Source organism: Apteryx mantelli, chromosome 8, assembly GCF_036417845.1.
Source record: "Apteryx mantelli isolate bAptMan1 chromosome 8, bAptMan1.hap1, whole genome shotgun sequence".
Classification (NCBI taxonomy): Eukaryota; Metazoa; Chordata; class Aves; order Apterygiformes; family Apterygidae; genus Apteryx; species Apteryx mantelli.
Genome location: NC_089985.1, coordinates 37,007,111 through 37,028,952, shown reverse-complemented (window position 1 = coordinate 37,028,952; position 21,842 = coordinate 37,007,111). Strand labels below are relative to the sequence as shown.

The following is a 21,842-nucleotide window of genomic DNA, read 5'->3' as shown; positions in this document are numbered from 1 at the left end:
GTAGTTCCCGCCCGCGGCGCGGCCCCGCGGGGTGCCTGGCCCCACCCCGCGGATAGGACTACATCTCCCAGCAGCCATCGCGCCGCGGGGTAGTCTCGCGAGACTCTAACGGCGCTCTGCCCCGCCCCGCTCGGCCGGGGCGCTGCGGGAGGAGGAGGAAGATGGCGGCGCGGCGGGGCGGCCTCCTCTGCCTGCCTCTCGCTGTGGTGCTCCTGGCCGGCGGCCGGGCCCGAGCGGCCGGGCCTCCTCCTCCGCCGCCGGGCTCCTCCGAGGCCTTTGACTCCGTGCTGGGCAACACGGCGTCGTGTCACCGCGCCTGCCAGCTGACCTACTCCCTGCACACCTACCCCAAGGTAGGGGCGGGCCCCGCCGCGGCGGCCGTGCGACCCCCGGGCCCGGCCCCTCGTCCTGGCCCCGGCTGGCAGGAAGCGGCCGCGTTTCCCCCTCTCAGCGAGAGGGGCTCCTGGCCGCGCCGCGCCGCTCCGCACGCCTTCCCCGGCGGCGGCGGGCCTCTCTTTAAATAGGCACGGGCCTGAAAGCAGCGCGCGATCCAGGAGTGCTCCGGCTCGGCCAGCGCAGCGCTGCTTTGGGGCTGCCAGCCTCATCCCGCCTGGGTGCTCGCCCCCTCGGAGCAGGGAGTGCTGCGGCTTCTCGAAAGATACGTGCTTCTCCTCGGAAGCGTACACTGCTGCTAGCCAAAGAGACGCCACATCGTCTAAAAATCCTCTCTCAAAGTATAGCTTAGTTACTTGTGGGTTTGGGGTTCTTGTTTCTTCCCCCCCCCCCCATTCTAAAGAGGCAACTGTAATTTGACTTGGGCTTCTCTGTATTTTTAGAGCACTAAAACAGGACAGTGGCCAACACAGGCTACAGATCCTGAGCCAGGACACCAGTGCGACACTTGAGTTTTGGAGGATGAGGCATAAAAGATGGCAGACGAGTAGCTTGACAAAACCTTCAACCTGTATTTTGATTCACTTGCACAGAGAATTTTCTCTCTTGTGATGAAGAGCATAGAGAAATAGCCTCTAATAGCAATATAGCTTCCCACCCCAGAGTTTGTTGTCAGTTCAAAGCTTTGTACAGTTCTGAGCTACTGGTTTGAATTTGGAAAATCCATTCCCTGTTTCAAAATCTCATCTTTCGTGGTTTGTTCTTGGCAAAATACCTTATTCTCTATTGCAGCTATTTAGCAGTTTGAATTATAGGTGATGGGAACTTTTATACTACCTTTGAGATTTCACATGAGGGCAGCAGGCAGTAATAAGACAAAAAAAGATGGCAGCAATAGTATTAGGTAATAGGGCTTTGTTTTTGTATGAATTTGTGACTCAGTAGTTGATACCGGTATTTCCACAGAGGGAAGTAACAGGGATTTGTGTGGAATAAAAGTGAACTTGGATCCGCACGTATGATGTGTTTTCATGCCTACATATAACAATAGTGAGGAGAAAGAGCAAAACTTGAGAATTAAATTAGGACTAAACATTATCCTAAAATATTTCCTTACTATTTTGGAGTAGTTTTCTTGTTTTTGTTATAAGACCCTTTCAAGTTCAAGAAAAGCTGATTATTGCTGTGATTTTTTTTTTTTTACAGTACCCTTCCAACTCTTTATGTTGTGTTGTTGGAGCTGTCAAATGATACAGCCATCTCTTCCATTTCATTTAGTCTTTGTTCCATTTGTCACAAAACTACCAGTTAAATTGGAGGAAATTGTTTTAATTGCCATTGAAAAGCAAGACAAACATTAAGACCTGTGTGCAAGAGTACAATAGAAACATGTCTGCTAAAGTTAATTCATTATGGATATTAATGTACGTAACATGTTTTCTGCAACAACATAACTATCTTAACTCTAACAATGCTGACAAGATGGCTAAGTTTTAATCTATATTGTTTTCTACTTTTCTATATTAAAAAGCATATGAGCTTGTGCTTTCAGAGAAACATAATGGCCAGTTCATTTGCAGTGGATTGCACAGTAAGGTGTGGTATGTTTGTCTTCTGTTATATGAATTCAGAGTCTTTTTTCCATGTGTAAAGCAACTGGCTGCAATCGTTTGAGTCATTGTGTAGGTAATAGGTTTGACGGATTTGATTTTGCTGAGTGATCGCTAATAGGAGTGTTCACATGAAGCAGGCAGTCATTAGTTCTGCAAGGTGAGGAGCACCATATGTGGGAAGTGTGTGTCCCTCCCTTTGATATGGTGGATAGAAGAAATACTAGGTATAGATTTTCTGTACTGGCATAATCGCAATGTTTTTTATAGTTGCTGTAAGGAATTACTTTCCCTTTCAGTTCAATATAATAAATAAAAATGCCTGTTTGTGAAACTATTTTGGCAAGTAACCAGTTAACAGGGTACTGGTGTAGTAGTACATCAGAAGATAATTTTCTATTTTAACAACTCTGTCGTAATTCTAATTAGAGTATAGTAGATATATTGTAGCATGTTGTCAAAATATGTCTTTGTTTTGCTCCTCACCGGTTGAGTTCTGACATTAAACTTTTGAGGGGGAGGACTGTCAACTTCTTGTATGATTAAATGAAGACTATTGGAGTATGTCAGTAAATTTTTTGCAGCCAGTATCTCTTATTTTTTAAACCATCAGTTTTTCAGAAACGCAGTGCAACTTTGCTTTGAGTTGTAGGAGGCTTGAATGTACAAAATAGTTTGCTGTTCAGGGTCTGCCCACTGCAGAATAATGAGCTCTCTTCGAAATAAGGAAATCAATAGTTATATTACACTGTTAAAGAGCTGTAATTTGGCTTTGTTTAATATCATCCAGAGTGTCATGTTTAGCTGGCTGTGGGGAAGGATGGTGATAGAGTGATGCTCTAGTAGATGACTTTCTATAACTCTTCCCACCCCCAAAAAGGGAAGAATTGTTTGTTTCTTGACATTTTATTCTTGAATGGAGGAATATGAGTCTTTGCTTGTGCCTTCCCAGGAGGAGGAACTGTTTGCGTGCCAGCGAGGCTGCAGGCTGTTTTCCATTTGTCAGTTTGTGGATGATGGCATTGATTTGAATCGGACCAAACAGGAATGTGACTCTGGTAAGAATTCAGTACTCCTTCAACATCCTGTAGTATATAAACAAATGAAGGGAAGAGAAGGAATGTTAGGATGTTGTCAGGTTGGTGGGATTATTTCAGTGGGGATTTTTGTTTTTGTTTTTTGACAACTTCTTAAACATTATGTCCAGGATATAAAAATCTGTATGGAAATTTTCTGCTTTGTGGAAGTTTCTCCTTACCTGATACTTAGTGTTGTCATCTTACTGTGTTTCTGAAATATAATCAGTTGATTTAAATAAATTAGAAATACTTAATTTTATTATAAAAAGTTTGTCATAGAAGATAAAAAGTCTGAACAAAATAACTTACCAAGTTAACAGTTTTCCTTCAATTGTTCCATGCAACATCACTCCCATTTACATTCCTAGCAAACTTGGTTATAAATGTATAAAGGTAAATAAATCAGCTGGTGTAAAAATCTTGAAGTCCTGTGTCTTGTAACTTGTAGTCTAGGCTACGTCCTGAGGTTTATCTAAAACTATACAGTTGGGAATGAGGTGCGTGTTTTGTTTGAAATTGCTGTGAAATATTTGTGACTACTTCTCTCAGATTATCTGTATTAGAGCAAAAAGCTTATAGTGAAGATGAAATATGTTGCTGTAGAGCAGCTGTTTTTTTTTCCCAGTCATATAGAACTTTCATCCAGTAATACTGAGACAGTTGGTTAACGCTTTTATTCAGAGCATAAGTGGGACATAACAGCCCAAAGCAGGAAAGCTGGTATCTCTCCCTCTATATTTCAAATAAAATTAAGCACCAAGTCAGTATGGAAAAGAGGCTTTCACTCTCTCAGTAATTCGTGAAAGCAAGAAGACTGGTGGCTAGCTGAGAGAGCTGATAGAAAGTTTGTAGGTAGAAAGCCTGACGTGCAAAGATGCTAATGCGATACAAAGCTGCATTAAATACTCTAGAAATGGGCTAGTGCTCTAGTCTGTCATACACTGTGTATAGCTGTGATACAGCATGTCAATCTAGTTGTCAAACCACACATGAGAGAGTGCCATGAAAAGGGTAATGCAGCAATAGACCAAATGTAGAGGTAATTGAACAGTTGCTTACTTTCTGGTTTAACTCTTCTCTCTGAGGCTGTTGTCTTTTGCCAGCTTATGTTCTGTAATCTGTTACATTGGTTGGTGCCCTGACTAATTATTCTGTGCTTGGCAAGATACTTCCTGGCTGATCTGCTCAGTGCTGTCTTCTGATGTTTCTTTATGAATACTAGCTCTAGTTTGGTGGCAGTTTTACCACAGAATTGTTGTTCAGGTGCTATGAACTGAATACTAAGATGTTTAGCTGCTGATGCCACGCTTCTCGCCAGGATTTTTCATGCCTGTAGCTTTCCTGATGGTACACTTGCTCATTTTCCTCTCCTGTGGGAAGACTGGGAGAACTACTGTACTCTGTATTTCCACTTGATTCGAGTCTTCAGTTCTGGTAATGCTGTAACATCATCCGTCTAGCTTTAGTGTTTTGGGGAAGAGCTATTGCCATGTATTGTCTCCCAATTTCTCCACGTGTAAGCTGTAGTAATTCAGGTTTCTTGGTCTTTATGGTCTCTAATGAACAATTCTTATAAGATATTTGTAAAACAAGAAAAGAGTTGGCTTCATTTTTGGTAGAAATTGTTCAGTTAGACTTCCAATGCAGTTTCTGTACTCATCACATCACCAGGAGAGCACTCTCTTGTTTTGCTATGATACCATAACTTCTGCTGTTACCTCAAAGGGATTTAATGGACTGATGGTCCTTCTATTAAGTTCTTTTTAGGATCCCAGCTCTGTTCTCTCAGGTAAAATTCATATTTCATGTGATATATGCAGCAAAAACTATAGTAGTAATGGGAGGATGAAAGCAAACCTGCATCCCTGAATTCGTCCAGAGTAATACTCCTGACCAGTTGCTCTGATTGCATTCAGATTTCAAATACATTGTCTGTCTGAGCTCTGATCCCTTCACCTTCACTAGTCCAAAGAGCAAGTGCTACACTTGGAGTGGTTGCTGTATCTTTCTCTACAAATGAGACTGTTGATCTTCAACCTGCTGCTTTGTTCCTGATCCAAGTTATACTAAAAATGTTTTTCTTAACTAAAATACAGAAATTATCTTCTCATTTGGGGAACTTCTTCCTTGCAGCCTGTACTGAAGCATATTCCCAATCTGATGAACAATATGCTTGCCATCTTGGATGCCAGAACCAATTGCCATTTGCTGAGTTAAGGCAAGAACAAGTAAGTAGATGACATGTTTTTCAAATACCACCTACTTGTTTTCTGCTCAATGTGTCTTTTAAATTTGATAAAATGGAAGAGAAATCTTCCTAAGGAGTGAAATTTAGACATGGGCTGAAGAAGAAACTGACTTCTTTGTCATGTAAAAGCAAATGGAAAACCCCTTAGTATTGTGTTTGCAGTTGATGTCCCTGATGCCAAGAATTCATCTCCTCTTTCCTCTGACACTGGTGAGATCATTCTGGAGTGACATGATGGATTCAGCTCAGAGCTTCATAACATCCTCATGGACTTTCTACCTTCAAGCAGATGATGGCAAAATTGTCATATTCCAGGTGCTTGTCTTTTTCGTTGAGATTAAAGTGTCCCAGGTGCGCTAAATGTTTAACTCTGCTCCTTCCAGTAGCAGAAAAGACTGTGGAGCACTTTCAGAAGTGTTTAGTTTTTTTGATAGTATTTCACTGCCTTTTAGGGCCAGTGCAGGAAAAAAAATCAAACTTATGTGAATGGTGCATATCTTAAGGTTATCTTCCCTATTAATTTTGAAAATGAGAATGATCAGGATTGGCTGAAGCTTGCAAGCAGGATCTCCTAACTCCTTATTTTGTTTTAGTCAAAGCCAGAAGTACAGTATGTTCCACAGCTTGATCAGGAAACTGGAGATACGAGAGAATCCTTGTCACTGAGTAAAACAGCCTGTAAGTTGATTTTTGTGCTTTGGAAGAACAAATGCAAATATTTCATGCTATGCGAGGGGAAAAAAAAAGTTGCATGTGGCACATGAAGGCAAATGTTTTAGAAAGCTAAAATGTAAATATATTTATGTCATGTAGGCTGCCCTGTGCACACTTCCACAAAATCTGTGGTGGAAACCAAACTGTGCGGGAAATAAACATGCAAGTTAGAGCTATCTTTAAATCTTCCTTTTATGCTCTCTGTATAGACAAGCTACATGAAGCTGGAATCTTCTCTTGTTTTGATTGCTTTGCTGACAACTGTTTCTGCTGTTATATTTCAGTAGACCTACGTCCAGGAAGTTCACAGTCATACCAAGGACTTTTTGAAGAGCGAGAAAATGATAGCTTTTTCAAGTGTCTTTCCACGTATGTGTATTCTAGCTTGTAAAGCCCAACATGGAGGATAATGGTCCTTCGTGCACGTGTATGGTGGCACTGCTGCAAGATCTCCAAGTGCTAGAAAGTCTGCTAGGTTCAAGAAGCATAGCCTTTGGAGTGGGTGTTAAAACTGTGTGTCCGACTGCTTGTTCTTGCTGCTTTTCCCTGCTAGCCCCATGTTATTTGTAGGCTATGCTGCCAACTTTCATTCTCTTTTCCATTCTGTTGAACATAATATTGATAATTTCCTACGCTATTTTTTGAGTGTTCTGTGAACTGTTTGATCAGTTCTGTGTTTTGCCTGTTCTTTAGCTCTTGGCTATGTTTCAGAGCAAAGCAGTTGTGTTTTGTGTTATATACTGGGATTGTCTGATATGAAAGACATTGTTTTGTCTCATTTCTAGGCTGAAAATACCCAGTATATCTTTATTTAAGCCTTGCTAAAGATCAGCATCTTGGTTCCTCTTCCCTGTCCTCACTGATGACTTTCTGCTTAAAAGTTTAGACATTAAGGATCAGTGAATTGCACCCTAAGTACATAACAGAAAAATCTGTTTTTAAAATTTTGAGTGTGAGGAATCTTGGGGTCCAATAATCAGGATCCAGACAGTTTTTTAGTGTCTTTCATGTCAGATAATAAATAGGCATTAGGAGTTATGTTGATTGCTCAAGAGTCTGAAGTGGGTTATGCAGAGACTAGTGAATCAGCAGGAAATGTAATGAAAATTGAGCAGAACTTTTTAAAGAGTAAAGATACTGTTGTATTCGATATATTAAATTTAGTAACATTCTTTCCATTTCAGAAATTCCAGTTGGATTTTAACCACTACGCTTGTCCTCTCAGTGTTGGTGCTGCTCTGGATTTGTTGTGCAACTGTTGCTACAGCTGTAGAGCAGTATGTTCCATCTGAGGTAGCTGTATTTTATACCTTACAATGTTTTGCATTTATCCATTGTATTACTTACGTGTTACAACTGTCTAGAGAACAAGAAATGTCTGGGAGAATGGGATTTCAATTGGAAAGGGTTTTTTATTTTGCAGCTGTTGTTAGCAAGCCAATTTTGTTTAAATGTTTATAGCTGAATGATTCTTACTCACTTCTCAAATTATGATTTTATAGCTGAACAAATATTACTCATTTTGTGGCTGATAGGAGGTCTGGATCTTACTCAGGCAGCCCAGATGCAATGTCTTTTGGTTTGTAGTGCTGTCCTCTTGACAACCTTCAGATTACTCATAGCAGATGGAGGCTGCTTTTAGTGCCTCTGGGAATAAAGCTATGCCAAGGGTTACATGGTACAGGCAGAAGCAAGTGTGGTTTTATTCCGGGAGGATGACTAGGGGAAGTAGAAGTGACAACATGTATGGGTGAGCACAGAGAGTCTGATCAGAGGGGGACTGTCTGAACTAGCATCCCCAGAGCTCAGAGAGATTCCTGCACTTCTGAAATAAGCAAGATTCAGAGCTTTCAACCAAAAGGAGCTGGTGCACAAGCATTGTATTTACTGTTCTGGCAGATCTAATGCCTTTTTCTTGGACTCAAGTCTCGTTTCAAACATGAATTTCAGATGTTATGAAAAGTTTGGATTAGCTTGTGTTGTCTTCCAGCTTTCAAAACTAAGTGCATAGTTACATAATGCAATGCGTTTTATTCCCAATATCAAGCATCTTTATCTTAATTTAAGTTGTTTAAATATTTCAGAAGCTGAGCATCTATGGAGACTTGGAATACATGAATGAACAAAAAATGAACAGATATCCGTCCTCTGCACTTGTTGTGGTTAGATGCAAGACTGAGGAACATGAAGAAGCAGGACCTCTTCCTACAAAAGTTAATTTGGCTCAATCAGCAATCTAAATAAGTCTTCGTTGGATTAAATAGACTAATTCTAACAGTGCTAGCAACTCCTGATTGTGGTGGTTCTTCAGATAAGAAGCTTAGCAGCCAGGCTTTAAATGCAAATAAAACTACAGAATCAACAAATGTCATGGGATTTTGTTTTCAACTAGCAGTGAAGATTCAGACATCTTGAATTTGTTTGTTACCAGATGTAATCACTTTTCCCTGGTGTTTGCTATGTGTCTTTTTGCTTACAAAATCTGTAAGCATGCTTTCCATACTTTTGCCATGACACTTTCAAACTTATTTGTGTGTTCTAGGATGTAATGTGTACATTCAGAGTTAGCTTTGTAAAGGTTTAAGAAATTCTAAGTAGGCAGGAGATACTTTTTTTTAGTGTTGCACTTTCCGTTGTAGTTAAAAGAAAATATTATAAAACTATCTGATGTTTTTTTTTGGTTTTTTTATGTGTTAATGCCCATGCACAAACAACCCTTTCTCCAAAAATAGAAATATATTTTTTTCTATGGTGTGGCAATATCCAAGATGCAAAGCATTTGTGAGGTACAAAACTCAGTTTGTCAAATATGGGAACTTTTAATAAAACTTGTGGATGTATCCTTTCACATATATAGAACATCACATGGTTAATTATTCTGTCAAACTTTAGCCTTCAAGTCTTAAATTGCTTGTAAAGTTAGAGCTTGTGTTTTCTGAAGAAATTCTTCCTTCTGTTTTTGATTAACTATTCCAGTCTTGTAACTTCATTTGCAGAAACGGGTTGATTTCTGAGAAATGAGAACAGACAAATAAAATTGACTGTATGTAAAATGTTGACTGTATAGCTTTTTGCTACGGTTAATTATTGACCATAGAACATTTGATGGAAAAGCCTGTCTGTAGCATTCCTCTCATAGGCGGTGTGACCTCATTTTGCTATAGCAAGTCAATAATATGACACCACCTAACAGCATCCCCCGTATACCTAATATATTTTTTTGCAGTTCTTTAAGATTAGTGTATGCTGGCTCCCATAGCATTCACAGTTTGGGGACTTATATGTTTTATTGTAATGTCTCTGTAAGTGTTTGAAAAGTGGCTCAAATTTCTGATCCCCAACTCGCTGTCATGGAAATATTTTGTTGATTATAGAAAACTCCCTTGAAGGTTTGGGTGGGAATTGGTGAGAACTGTACTTTAGAGATTCTGGAGGATACAATATGTTGTTCTGTTACTGTTAAAACTATTTCAATAATCATGCCTAGTTTGGCTGTAGTGCTGATGGTTGTGTAACTACAGGTGATGGACACTTGCAGGGTCCATTAAGCAGAAATGTATGTTAAGTGGCCTCTATAGTGCTGCTAAAAACTGCAGCCTAGATGCACTTGAGCAGTTTTTTGTCAATAATGTTTAAGAGCATTGGGAGATGTTTGTTTTAACCAGTCTTATATCAAAATGCAGAAATTATAATTTGAAGTCTTTAATGGCTGTTAAATTCTGGATGTTAAATTGTTTTTCAGTGTGACAGCATCGTGGCCCAGAAATGTGGGTGTCAGCAGCCGTTGACAGGTATCTCTGTGTGTAGCTAGCATTATTGCAAAGGCCTCAAACGTGTATGTTGTTGTGGAAACTGATTGATTGTATGATGTTTTCAGAACGCTGTTCACTTGCATGATACATTGATGCGTCTGCAGTAGTGATTCAATTCTGAGGCATTCATTTCTGCTCCCATACTGCAAACATCACTATACAGTCCCACTGCAGTACAGAATGCCAGTGTTCTGCTTCAAGCAGTATCAACTGCAAATTATGCAATGGATGTTCAAAAATTAATTTGTAAGTATGAGCTCTACTTTAGTGATTATTGCTGGAATTTGTTTTGTGTTGCCTTTCCGGAAGAGACTTTAGCAATCCCTGTTTTTTCTAACTGTATTACTAACATTGTAAATGTTTTTGGAGTCTGCTGAAAATATATGTGGGGGTTTTTTTGTTTTTTTACTGTTACATGTAGTTGCAGAGGGAGTGTTTTATAGCTTCATGAAAACATTGCTATTTGCCTGTTTTAAAAGTGTATAATAGAGCTTCTGTTATGTTGATGACTTGACTTTCATGAATAAGAAACTTTCCTTTGTTTTCCAAAATGGTTGACTTAAAATACTGCTTGAATTCCTGGGTTTGGATTAAACAAATTCTGCTTTTATTTGGAGTTGTATCTGCCTAAACCTTCACAACAAAAGGGAGAAAACTCAACAAATGGATCTAAAAATTTTACGGCTTTTGTCTTTTGTTCAAAGTATAGTGATGTTTCAGCTAAGTAATAAGTACAGGGAAGGCAGTGATTCAGTGATGTGGTATTTGGGTCACAGGGAACTGTTTGTATGCCTGTAGCAATCTGTCACTTGGCACTACTGTTTCCAGAGCGAGCCAGAAGCTGAAGAATTTTGGAAGCTTTGTAGCTGTTAGCTCTTGTCAAACTATCTTTCTTTAGTATGGTCAGATACTACTTAGGCTGCAATAACAGAACTGTTTCTAAAGATTTCTAATCTAAACGGAGTATTTAAGCTATCTTGGCACTTGACTTCACAACATAGATTGACCTTTTCATTTTTTTTTAAACGTTTAACTTCCTGAAATCGTTTTCCAAGGCTGCAATTTGGGTTTGATCTCTGCCCGCAGACCACTGTTTAAATGAAAGGTCTTAAAGTGTAGGAGTTGCAACAGGAAAGTGTTTTATATACTCCTTAGGCTTGTGATCACTTGAACTTGTATCAGATTTTAGTTGGAGGCATCTGGATGCAAGTGAGGTGTCTGTCACAGCTGATGTGTAATTCATTCCTGACAGAAATAACCATAGTTTGTCTGTTACTTTTTAGGCACTGGAACTAAAAATGTAGTCATGCCACATCACGTCACACTGGGTGTCGTAGTCTGTGTTTCCCCTTCCACTTCTCTGATCTTAGGCAAAGATTCTGTGCTTCAGAAGGGCTTGCTTGGGTTTCTTACCTTGTTCTGGGTACACGAAGGACTTCTCTTTTTGCTGAACTGGCAGTCTTTGGATCTGTGGTACAACTCTCCTCTAAAACCCAACTATCTGGTAGGTTACAGCTGAACTTCATAAATCTTGATATAGGAAACAGACTGGTAGATGTCAGGACTTTTGGATACTTGTCTCAGAGTTGTTTTACTCCATGTCTTGTAGTTTTTATCATGCAATTGTTCCATGTATTCTTTGTGGGATATGGGATAGGCAGCCTGCTTGACCTGGCTGTTACATGGGACTCTCCCAAACTCACTGCAATCTAATAAACTTTTTGAAGGCTCGAAATACTCCTGCCTTAAGATTAGAAACTTAAACTTCCCCTTTAAAGAGAAACAGAACCAAGATTTAAGGTGCACAGTTTTAGTTCTTTGTCTGTCATTTTTCCATATTCTAGTGAGCACCCAGAGTCGCAGGTTGTTTGCTACTCAGGTTTCAGCATTTTATCTGAACAGGCAAACTTTCAGGCGCAAGGTTTAACAGTGGTATATTCCTATGAGAAGCCTCTGCTGTGGGTGAGTTGGTCTTGCCATGCCAAAGTAGGAATTCCTGAAGGTCTATATTTAATTCTAGATGGTCAGTGAAACAGGTTAAGTGCAGGGTTGGCAGATGCCATTGTCAAGAAGAACATGTTGCCTGGAGGTTATTTCTGAATCATCAGTTGTATGGATTGCATATTTGGAAATAGAGGGGGATATGGAGGAAAAAGTCCTGCTACTTTGGGCATTTTTTGGTGCTTTGATTCAATTAATTTGAGGCAACTGTCTGTTCCTTTCATGGATGAGGATGCAGTTCAGCAGATCAGAAGCAGGCAGGAGGTACCCAGAGCACTTGGTGGCACTGCCTCCCACAAGCTGGTGCTTTATGATGTGGAGTATTTCTTTAAACCAGCCTGAGTATTTTTGACATCTGAGGTCTTGGCATGCTTCTGTAGCTGGCACTCTTCCCTCTGACTATATTCTGCAAGCTATAATTTAGTGTCAGTCTTTTGGGGACCAGATTTTAAGCTTTTAGCCCTGGACAATAATTACTGTGCTGTTGAGAGACTGGATTGGGGCAGGGGTCCTCGGTGCCAACTTACAGGCAGTCTAGCTGCCAACTTCTCTGCTATCACCAAAGCTATGATAAGCTAGTTTAGCTGGTGCTCAGAAAGGAATCGTGATCTGTCAGGCAGCAACAACTTGGAGGCACTTGATCCTACAGATTTGCTTCCTGAAAGCAAGAGGAGCACAAGCTCCTTGCATCTTTATTCCTATCCTTTTTCTTTCCCTAGCCTCCCTCCGCCATGGTAAAACAGACTGTAGGTAGTGCTTTATTCTTGAAGGTGTAAAATTCCACTCTTCGTGTGCTGTGGTGAAGCCTTCAGCCGGTTTGGAAGGCTTTAATATATTTGTAAATTCATATTAGCTACAGATTGACCTCAGATGCACTGCAGGCCTGGAAATTCGACTATGTGAGTAAAACGGACCCTGGAGAACTTGCTATGCCTGTGCTCGTTCCCCAGCTGGGGAAGCTATTGCAGTTGGTTGTATGCTGCACAGCTTTGCTGAGATCTGATCATCTTGCAGGAGTCTGAGCTTATGTTGCTATGAGGTCAGTATGTTAGTCCAGTTTGGGGGATGAGGAGGAGAGAAAGACTTTCGTGTGAAGATGATCTGATCTCTCTTCAACTTTCATTGCATTCCCTTTTGAAGGAGGGCTTTCCTGACTTGTACCAAGGTAAATACCAACAAAATCAGTGGGATGTGAGCCTGGGCTCCAGGAACATCGAGCATTCATCTTTCTAATTGGTGTCAGGAGTGGCGAAGGTGGTGTTAGCATCTGAAACTTCAGAGTCCTTTATTATTTGCCTAATACCCTGTAGTGAAACAGTCAGAAATGAGCAGCTACCTGCAACTCTCTGCATCTTACATAGTTTTGGCTAGCCAAGGAGAAATTGTCCTTAAAAGTGATTGCTGGAAGGAGAATTTGTCCTTTTTTTTTGTTCTGCTCCTTATCTCCACTTCAGTGACGGTTCTGGCAGAACAGCCCCTTGGGTGTGGGCAAACAGCCTTTGCCTTGCCCTGGCCTGGGAAGCTCGGATCTGTCTCCAGCCAGCCTCTGCCATGGCGGAGCAGCCGAGCCTGCGTCCTCAGGGATGCACGGTCCAGACGCTCTGGGCGGGAGTGAGACCTTCCCTCACCTCCCTCAGCTGCTCAGTGCTGTCTCCCAGCCCTGGCTGCCACAGGAGATCTGTGTGCAGGGGAGCAGGGAAAGCCAGACCTGGGAAGGAGAGTCGGGGCCTTGCAGCACTGTCACAAGGTATCACACCAGAGGCATCGTGACTGCTTTCAACCAGAGCTGAGGAAAGCACTCGATGCTGCCTTTCCGTCACCTCCGGCTGCCTTGCTTGCGTGCCTGGGCAGCAGCACGCTTCTTGCTTTCCTACCTCTGTTTCTTTTTGTAACCAGGTAACTCTGGAGTGTTGCAGGCCAATGCTGGCTCACGTCAGAGCCAGGGTTTGCTGGCAGCGTGGCTGGATTCGAGGGTGCAGAAAACTCCCTGTGGTCCTTCTCGCTGCTGTGAGGATTATAGCTCTGTGAAGCATGAACAAAACTCACCCCCAGGTATAGTCCTTCTCTTTGGGAAAATCTTACGTGCAGCTGTTTCCTGAAGTGTACGTATTCTTGGTAATGTTGTTTGTGCAGCCTCTTTATCACTTGTTTCTGGGAAATTTCTAGTTGTTTCTACTTAACCTAATTTGATATAAAAGCAAAGTATTGGTAATGAGTGCTGGAGTTGAATTAGTGCTTATTTTATGAATGAGTGACTGAGATTTTAACGGTAATTTGATTGCTTTGTGAATCAAATCTGTGCCACGTTTCCAGTGAAGCATTTTTTGTTTGTATGTAAAGAGTAATGAAAGGTATCATACATTCCTGTGTAAGATGACAAACACTAGAAAGACATAAATTGTATGATTACCATGTGCTGCTTCTGTAAACTGTGTTTTATTCCTTCTAGAGAAGTGTTCATGTAGCTACTTTTGATTCAACGAAGTCTTTCTCTGAAGAAAGAGGTAATGAATAAAATGGATAACTTAATATTTTTATTGTTGAAGTGTAAATCAATAGAAACAATCTCTCTGCCTATAAATAGATGAAATCTATATAGGTAAAATACAGGCTCTATTTATGATCTATTGAGACTGGAGTTTTGTTCGTTTTTTGCTGCTTGTAGTGAAATATCCAGAGTATAAAATTAATAGATTTAAGCTACTTGTTGCTGGGCTGGAGTTGGCGGTCTTACAGTATTGTATAGTAGCATGAGACGTAATCTTTGTCTGGGTACAGAAAAGGCTCAAAATGAACATCCAGGCTTTCTGTATGTTTACTACATGTTTTTAATGGCCAAACTTCAGCAGATCTTGTCCGTTTTAAGAATGAGAAGGTGAGATCAAATACAGTCAGTAGCAAACCTGTATATCAAGTTGCAACAACATTTCATCTCTCCATTATTTTTATACTCCTGTCTATTTGCAACTGTTCTGCTTTGTGGTCAAAGATGTTGTCTTGTAGACGCAGATATCCTGTAATTCACCCCTTATCCTTTAAGCTGGAATGTTCTGCATTTGATTCCTGTTCAAACATGAAGGAGGGTATGGCTACTGCAGCCAGAATCCCTTCGCAGTGGAGCCAAAGGCTGTATCATTACTTATATTTGAACAGCACAGAGCAAGTAGGTAAATAAAAAATGGTTAAGGCAAAAATTACAACCTTTTGATCAAAGTTATGTTCAAAAATACAAAGAATCAGTTTGTGCATACAAGGTTGTCTTAAGTGACTGGTTACGCAGTTGCGGGTGTTTCTCAGATGATCAAATTCATTTTTTCCTGTTATTCTAGAAATTCGGAGGAATCCAAGAAAACACAATGCTTGGTTTAAACACAAAGCTCTAACGTTGCAGGGAGCTGAGATCAGGATAGCTGATCAGCTTTGCTCTTGTGTGCTGCTTTTGTGTTGCAATAACTGTGGTTTTGGCCTTTTGCTTCCGGATTTTGCTTGATTTACGTACGTGACTTTCTTAAGGTTAGACTCCCTGGAAGGTGGTTGTCCTTTTTACCCTGGAGATGTCTGCGGTCTTTGGGGAGGAGAAGGGCTGCCCTGCAACCAGTTCTCACTGTTCTGAACCGATGATTAAGCCTCTTTTGGAGGGGGCGTTAGGCAAGACTGACAATCCTAGTCAGAGCAGAAAGCCTTAGCTCTGCGAAATTCAGTTCTGCCTCTTGGAGCGTTTTGCCTTGGGCTCTAGGAGGGCACCCTTCCAAGCCACCACCAAGCAGCTTTATTACCTGCTTTGTGTTTCAGCTGCTCTCCCCTGTAAAAACAGCGTTATGGGCTTGCAGTGAATAGCTGGAGAGTAGCATTCTTCAGCTTACTCTCTTTGAGTACTTTGGGTGAAGGAGGTGCTGCAGTCTGAACCTCGCTCTGTTGCTTTTGAAGCGTTTCACCAGTTCATACAGGCTGCGGGAGGCAGCTCCCATGCAGCAGTGCCCCCGTAATGCTGAGCTACTCACCTTGCTGAGCAGGGATTTTTGTGGCGTTTTGCTTCTGTGGCGCCGCAACAAAACTATGAGCGCTCTGACAGAGGCGCCGTGTTTTTGATTTACGTCCCAGCCCCTGCTCTGATAAAGTAGCGCAGAGCTTTTCCGCAGTGCAAGCAGTACGCTCTCCTATGAGGAGGTGTTTAACATTGCCAGTCCCACGCGCAGAGCCCCCCGCAGTGTCACCCTCGCGGCTTCCTATGCCGTTCCCTCTTGGAAACACCGCAGCCCTGCTCAGCGCTCCCGGACCCCCCGGGAGCCTTTCCCAGGTCTTGCTCCCTTGCCTCCCGACAGACTGCTGCCAGCCCTGCTGCGCCTGCATGGGCTGCACCCGAAGGTGGGTCTGCGTCTCCGCCGCGGCGCTGCTCGTCCTCGCTGCCATCGCGGCTGTCGTGGCCTTGGTGGTCGTGTTGGGACTCCCGCCGCGCACACCAGGTTGGTCTCCTGAGGCTTGTTATCTTTTTGGTAAGTAAGAGGTGGGCAAAAAATGATGTCACACGAGAAGAGCCGCAGTGGGTCCGAGCACAGGTCCCTCTGGCCCCCCAGTTCTGCTTCCAGCAGTTGTTAGCAGTGATGCCTGGGTAAGGATATAAGCCGCTGGGCAAATATAGAGCCTCTCCGCTTTCCTGTACTCTTCCAGCAACCAGCAGATCAGCGACGCTGTAAGCCTTGGTGTTTCACAGGAATAAATGGGTTTCTTCCCTGTGAGTCCCCCTAATGCATTTTTTTTTCCTCCCCTATGCTGTGCTCTGGCAGCATCCCCCATGTGAGGCTGTGGTGTGTGAAGACATACTTTCCTGTGTGGACCAGGGAGAAGGAAAGGGACTAAGAGGGGCTGTGTAGGGCAGTGTCAGCTCTGGGCAGCCTGCGTCACCGCAGTCCATTCCTCTACTCCAGTTTGCTACTCAGTGGGATTGCAGTAACCCTGGGTGGTACAATCATGTTTCAGACTGCTGGTGTCCGCTGTGAAGTGATTGGCGGTAAGTTCTGGCCCATGGTTATCTCCTGAATGACAAACTTCTGAAATCCCCCTCCTCCTTGATCTGTTCCTCATACTGTGTGTGAACATGAAAATGTCTGAAAATAAACTATTTCTTGCTTTACCTTCAGTGAACCGTTTCTGTGCAGCCTCTAATAACCGGACAGGCTTCTTGTGCGATGACAGAGTGACTTGTGTCCCAGCCAGCCAGGTGTGCAACAGAATCCGGAACTGCAGGAACGGAGAGGATGAGCAGGAGAAACTCTGTGGTGAGCAGTTTTGTTGGGATCATCCCCACAGTGGTGCTCTTCCTATAGTGAGCCAGCTCTTTAGAGCACCTAGTGTCCCTGTCGTCCTGCTCCTTGATTCTGGCTTCATGCACGAGCAAGATAAACCTGGGAGACTTTGCCTAGGCTCTAGGGTCACTGTTTCAGCAGATGCATCTGTGCCCTGTGGAGTTCAGCATGTTTCTTGTGTGTCTGGTTTTGTAGATGACTTGCCCAGTAACCTTCCAGGATACCTGGTTTTCCGCTGCAGTAACCCTATGTACTGGATCTACGCTGATCAGAGGTGTAATGGGATGAATGACTGTGGGGACTGCTCTGACGAGATGGAGAGCTGTAAGTCTGTCTTCTGGCTACCATTAGGCAAAAGATCTTCTCTGCTGATTGACTGAAATAGCGTTTTAAGGGCATGGAGCTCATTGGTAGTGTTGGAAAATGCCACCTTGGAGACTGGTGTCATCCTCTAATATGTGAAATAGCTAGGACATGAGTAAGAAGCACGCGGGCTCCTTCATGTCAAGTGTCGACAACTGTGTCAAAGACTGGAGTTCAGATCCTATGGCTTCCTCTCCGCCAAGCCTGTTGCTTGTGGGATTGTGGTGTTTAGCAGCCATCTGCCCAGTACATGTAATTATGACCACCAAATTATCCTCTACTACCAGTGTCTGAGAGGGGAAAAGCTCCAAACTTTGTTCCTAGCCCCCTAAGTCACTCCTTCTCTGTGACTTGCTGACTAAGAGCAATTTTATCTTGATGTGTAACTGTAGCCAGCAACAATAATTCAGAACTAGCCATTGATTCTTGCTCAGGAGATGGGTATGTCTCTAAGGGCCCAGGAGAACTGAATGTACCTATGTGAGTAAAGTGAACAGTTTCAAAGCTGTTTAGAGCATTGGGATGCACCTTTCACTGAAATGAGCAGCAAGTTTGTGCCTAAATCACTCATGTGGTTTTGAACCTCAGCCAAGACCTGCATGCATCAGCAGCTTTCTCAAGAATAGTGTTTGTTTTGTTTTGTTTTGTTTTTTGGGGGGGGGTTGTTTTTTTTAAATCCAGCTAATCATTCTTTCTAGCATGGCATGTCTGCCACAAAAGTCATCATAATGTTGCGCTTCCTGATTGTCTTCTAGAAGTAGCATCAAGTGAGCATCCTCTGTGGTGGGTTCACAGATGCAGGGTTATCACCAGTGGCTGTTCAGTACCTGCCAAGGGGTGAAATGATACTTACTAGTGTAAGAAAGGACGTAACTGGTCAGTGCAACAGAAACATCTCTGATCCCTGTTTTTTCTCCTTCGCAGTGGCCGCCTGCCCTCCTTGTGGGTCTGAGTGGTGGCGCTGCACCCCCGTGCTCTATGAGTATTGCACCTGCATCCCAAAGAGACTGTGCCGGGACAGCATCCAGGACTGTGCCAGTTGGTCCGATGAGTATATCTGCAAACCGTGAAGTCTTGGTGCCAAGAAATGTTGGATACCACAGGGCACATTCTGCATTGTCATCCTTAAGCCTTGTTGTTCTCCTGCTTTGCCACCCACTCTTGAAGCTCTAACCTGAGCACAACCTGATCAGCAGTTCTCCGATCAGCGTGCAGCAACACTGAAAAGGGACAGAAGTGCTGTGCTTTCAGTACGTGGTAGCCAGTGCCGCAGACTAGACATGAATTCTGGGACACCTTCACAGGTCATGTGAAGGTGAGTCTTTTCTACATAGGTAGGGTAGTGTGTCTTGCAGGCTTGACCTCCTAGGTGCATTAGGAGGTCATACAGTGGACACCCCTGGCTTTCTGTTATTTCCAGCCTTGCTTTCTGCTCCATTCTTCTTGTACCTCTGGGCTTTGGGGCCTGGGGGATCTTGGCCTGCTCCCGAGGAGCATCTTTGTACCTACTAGGAGACTGAGGGACCAGGCAGAGCCATCCCATAGCCTGGATCCAGCTGCCAGGCCTCTGCCAATTAACTGCAAACTGACAGAGAACAAGACTGCAAGAGCTGAGACCCTCTGTGTGGCCAGGGTGAGTTGCAGCTCTCAGCCCCTCCGCTTCCCTCTTGGAACAGGTAGTAATGTTCCACCTTTTAGCATGTGCCGTGGTCACTCACCACGGACGATGAAGGATGCTGGAGAGACGAAGCACTCAGTACAGTTTTGGCCCTCTTGCAGACCTGCAGGGGGAGAGGAAAGAAATGAGGAAACAGGAGTGACGGCGGTTGTTTCCTCTTTGCAAATTCTCTTTCCTTACAGCATAGACAAGGAAGACTGTCACCATGAAAAAAGAGGTTTCCTTAGCATCTTCAAAGCTCCCAGCTCTGTGAAACTGGGTCGCACAGATCCTGTGCTCTTCATGAAGTTTAAAAACATGCCAGTTCTGAAGCTTAGTCCTACAGCAACTGCGGTGCTGGCTATTTATAGTCAGAAATGGGCGGGAAATATAACTTTAAAATAGGCAACACAGATTCAATACATCGGCTAGTTGTGTGCAGGCTGGAGACTGTTTATGAGCTGCTGCCAATGCAGAGGCTGTCTGGCCAACCTGGGCTGAGGTGCTTCTCTACTGAAATGCTGGTGCCTTTCAAGGGAGTTAGATGAAGGGACTGTAAAGGTGCACTGAGGCTTATCCTGAACAGCAAATCAGGTGGAGTTCAGTGACATGAGCCTTTCTAGCCCTGAGTTTAGAGCGAGAAAGGAAAAAGGAAAGAAAGTCAGAGTCTCGGAGCGGTGACCAGGAGAAAGCAGAGTGCCACATCTGCTGCTGGGGCAGCCGTGGGGCAAGACAGGATCTGTTCACTGCTCATTTAATTCCTGTGCAAGTAGAGCAGGATCAGTCAGGCGAACCTTCAAAGCAGTCCACAGGATTAAGATACGGACATGCCATTGAAATTTAAGAAAGATGTGGTCTTTTTCTGCTCCTTCGAAAAACTCATGTGTCTAAAACATCGTGTCTGAGAAACAGATTTACTGTGAGTGCACTTACTTTCCTAGGTCCAAAACAAACTTCAGGTAATATTCTTCCTACCACCAACCCAGGTCATATATCTTTAAACATAAAAACCAGTTCACTCACTTCCTCTCTGTCCTGTGATCTGAAACTTGACATGTCACCATGACTTGTATAAACTGTGCATGTTTGTTTTAATTTGTAACTGGGATACAGCTGTAGATCTGAAAGATCTTTTTAAAATAGCTTTACTGTATTCTGACTCATACTTTATCTAAAATGAGATGGTAAAACTCTGCATAATGGAACAGGTACTATGGGAACCTTTTAAATCTGTATTTAATTACCTGTTCCCTTTCATACCTACCTAGGATGGATGTCTTGCTTTCTCTGTGTCTATAAAACAGTACTGCAGTGTATTTAGTGCTGGAGCTCAGAAGAGAGGTTGAGTTTTGTAAGTAAACATTTCTCACTTTCAAGCTTCCGGTCTCAATCAAAAAATGAAAGAGATGCATATTTTTTACTAGAAAATCCCAGTCACTTAACATTCCAACAAAGCTGATTTGGGGTTGGTAAATAAAGCCTGGTTTATTGTAATCACTGCGTTCCTCTTGTTACCCCAAAGTATGTTTTGTGGCAATCGGTGAGGAATCTGATGTTTGCTGTGGTTAGGAAGAGGATGCTGTGCTATGGCTAGTTAGGCTGACCCACATGGCAATCGCTCTGTTCCTTCCCCCAGTCTGGTATTTGTCGTGTCATTGCAGTAGCTCCTTTCCACCAAGTTTCAAGATGCTTCTGAAGGCAAACAAGAGGGAGAAGTGCAACGTGTGAGAATGGGGGTTGGATTCCTGCGCTTGCTGTGTAGGTATGCCCATTTCTCCACCTCAGCAGAGGTCAAGTGGTGGTTTGCCTTAGGACAGGGACGATGCTGGGATTTTTACCTTCCTGAGAGCCACAATAAAAAGGAAGGTGCCTGACTTAACACAGGAGAGATTCTTGTGCTGATCCACAAAGAAATGGGATCTACGATGTGATCTCCACATCTAGGACAGCCAGTAAAGCTTCCCTGGTGTCAGAGAAGCTGACACCCATTACCTGCAGGACAGTGCCCTGTGGTTGCTCTCCAGCTGATGTCCCTGTGTCAGGACCCAGTGAGTGCTCCTGGGGACCAAGGGGTGCCTTAAAGGGCACTGTGAAATGAGCGGTTCTTCCCAGTGCTCGTGGGCACTGTGCACCTCAGTCAGTTTTGAATGAATTCTTGCCCTCTTTGTTTTCTAGGGCAAACAAATCTAGCATTACAGCTGTATTCCTGGCTTTAGATAGATCAACACAGAATGATTCTGAGTACCTAGGTCTGTTGTAGAGGTATGTATAGATCAGGGAACACTTATCTGAATGCTTTTAGATGGTGAAATACAGTTAGGATATTGCAGACATGCATGGGCACTGAAAACAGGTTGTAAACCACAGAAGACTCTAAAATGCAGGTGAATTTGCTTGTAAGTGAGGGTATATTACAACCGTATGCTTTAATCTCTACAGTAACCCAGTTTCAGCTCTCATTTCCTGGGTTAAAAGGAGGGAGATAAGGGACTCCTGTTCTACTTTGCATTTCTGCAATAACTACATTACCTAGGGGTTACTGTCTCTCTGCCTCCCTCCCCCCAGGGCCTGTGCTTATCCTGTTTGCTTCCTCCCTTTGTCGGAGCTCTATGAGCACAGCCTTGTGCTTACAGGGCAAGGTTTATACCAGGGCTATTACAGT

At 43.0% G+C, this 21,842-nt stretch overlaps 2 protein-coding genes across 2 annotated transcripts; both read left to right on the top strand.

The window, feature by feature from the left end:
* Positions 1-131: 131 nt before the first annotated feature.
* TMEM59 (transmembrane protein 59) lies at positions 132-9,097 on the top strand. The gene is made up of 8 exons (XM_067301281.1): positions 132-353; positions 2,956-3,061; positions 5,216-5,310; positions 5,493-5,645; positions 5,924-6,008; positions 6,329-6,413; positions 7,229-7,337; positions 8,129-9,097. The coding sequence occupies exons 1-8, from the start codon at positions 162-164 to the stop codon at positions 8,282-8,284; spliced, it is 981 nt and encodes a 326-aa protein (XP_067157382.1). The 5' UTR covers positions 132-161; the 3' UTR covers positions 8,285-9,097.
* A 3,560-nt stretch (positions 9,098-12,657) lies between these two features.
* On the top strand, positions 12,658-20,674 carry LDLRAD1 (low density lipoprotein receptor class A domain containing 1). The gene is made up of 6 exons (XM_013958618.2): positions 12,658-13,909; positions 14,307-14,361; positions 16,180-16,320; positions 16,996-17,133; positions 17,356-17,484; positions 18,448-20,674. The coding sequence occupies exons 1-6, from the start codon at positions 13,889-13,891 to the stop codon at positions 18,591-18,593; spliced, it is 630 nt and encodes a 209-aa protein (XP_013814072.2). The 5' UTR covers positions 12,658-13,888; the 3' UTR covers positions 18,594-20,674.
* Positions 20,675-21,842: the final 1,168 nt, after the last annotated feature.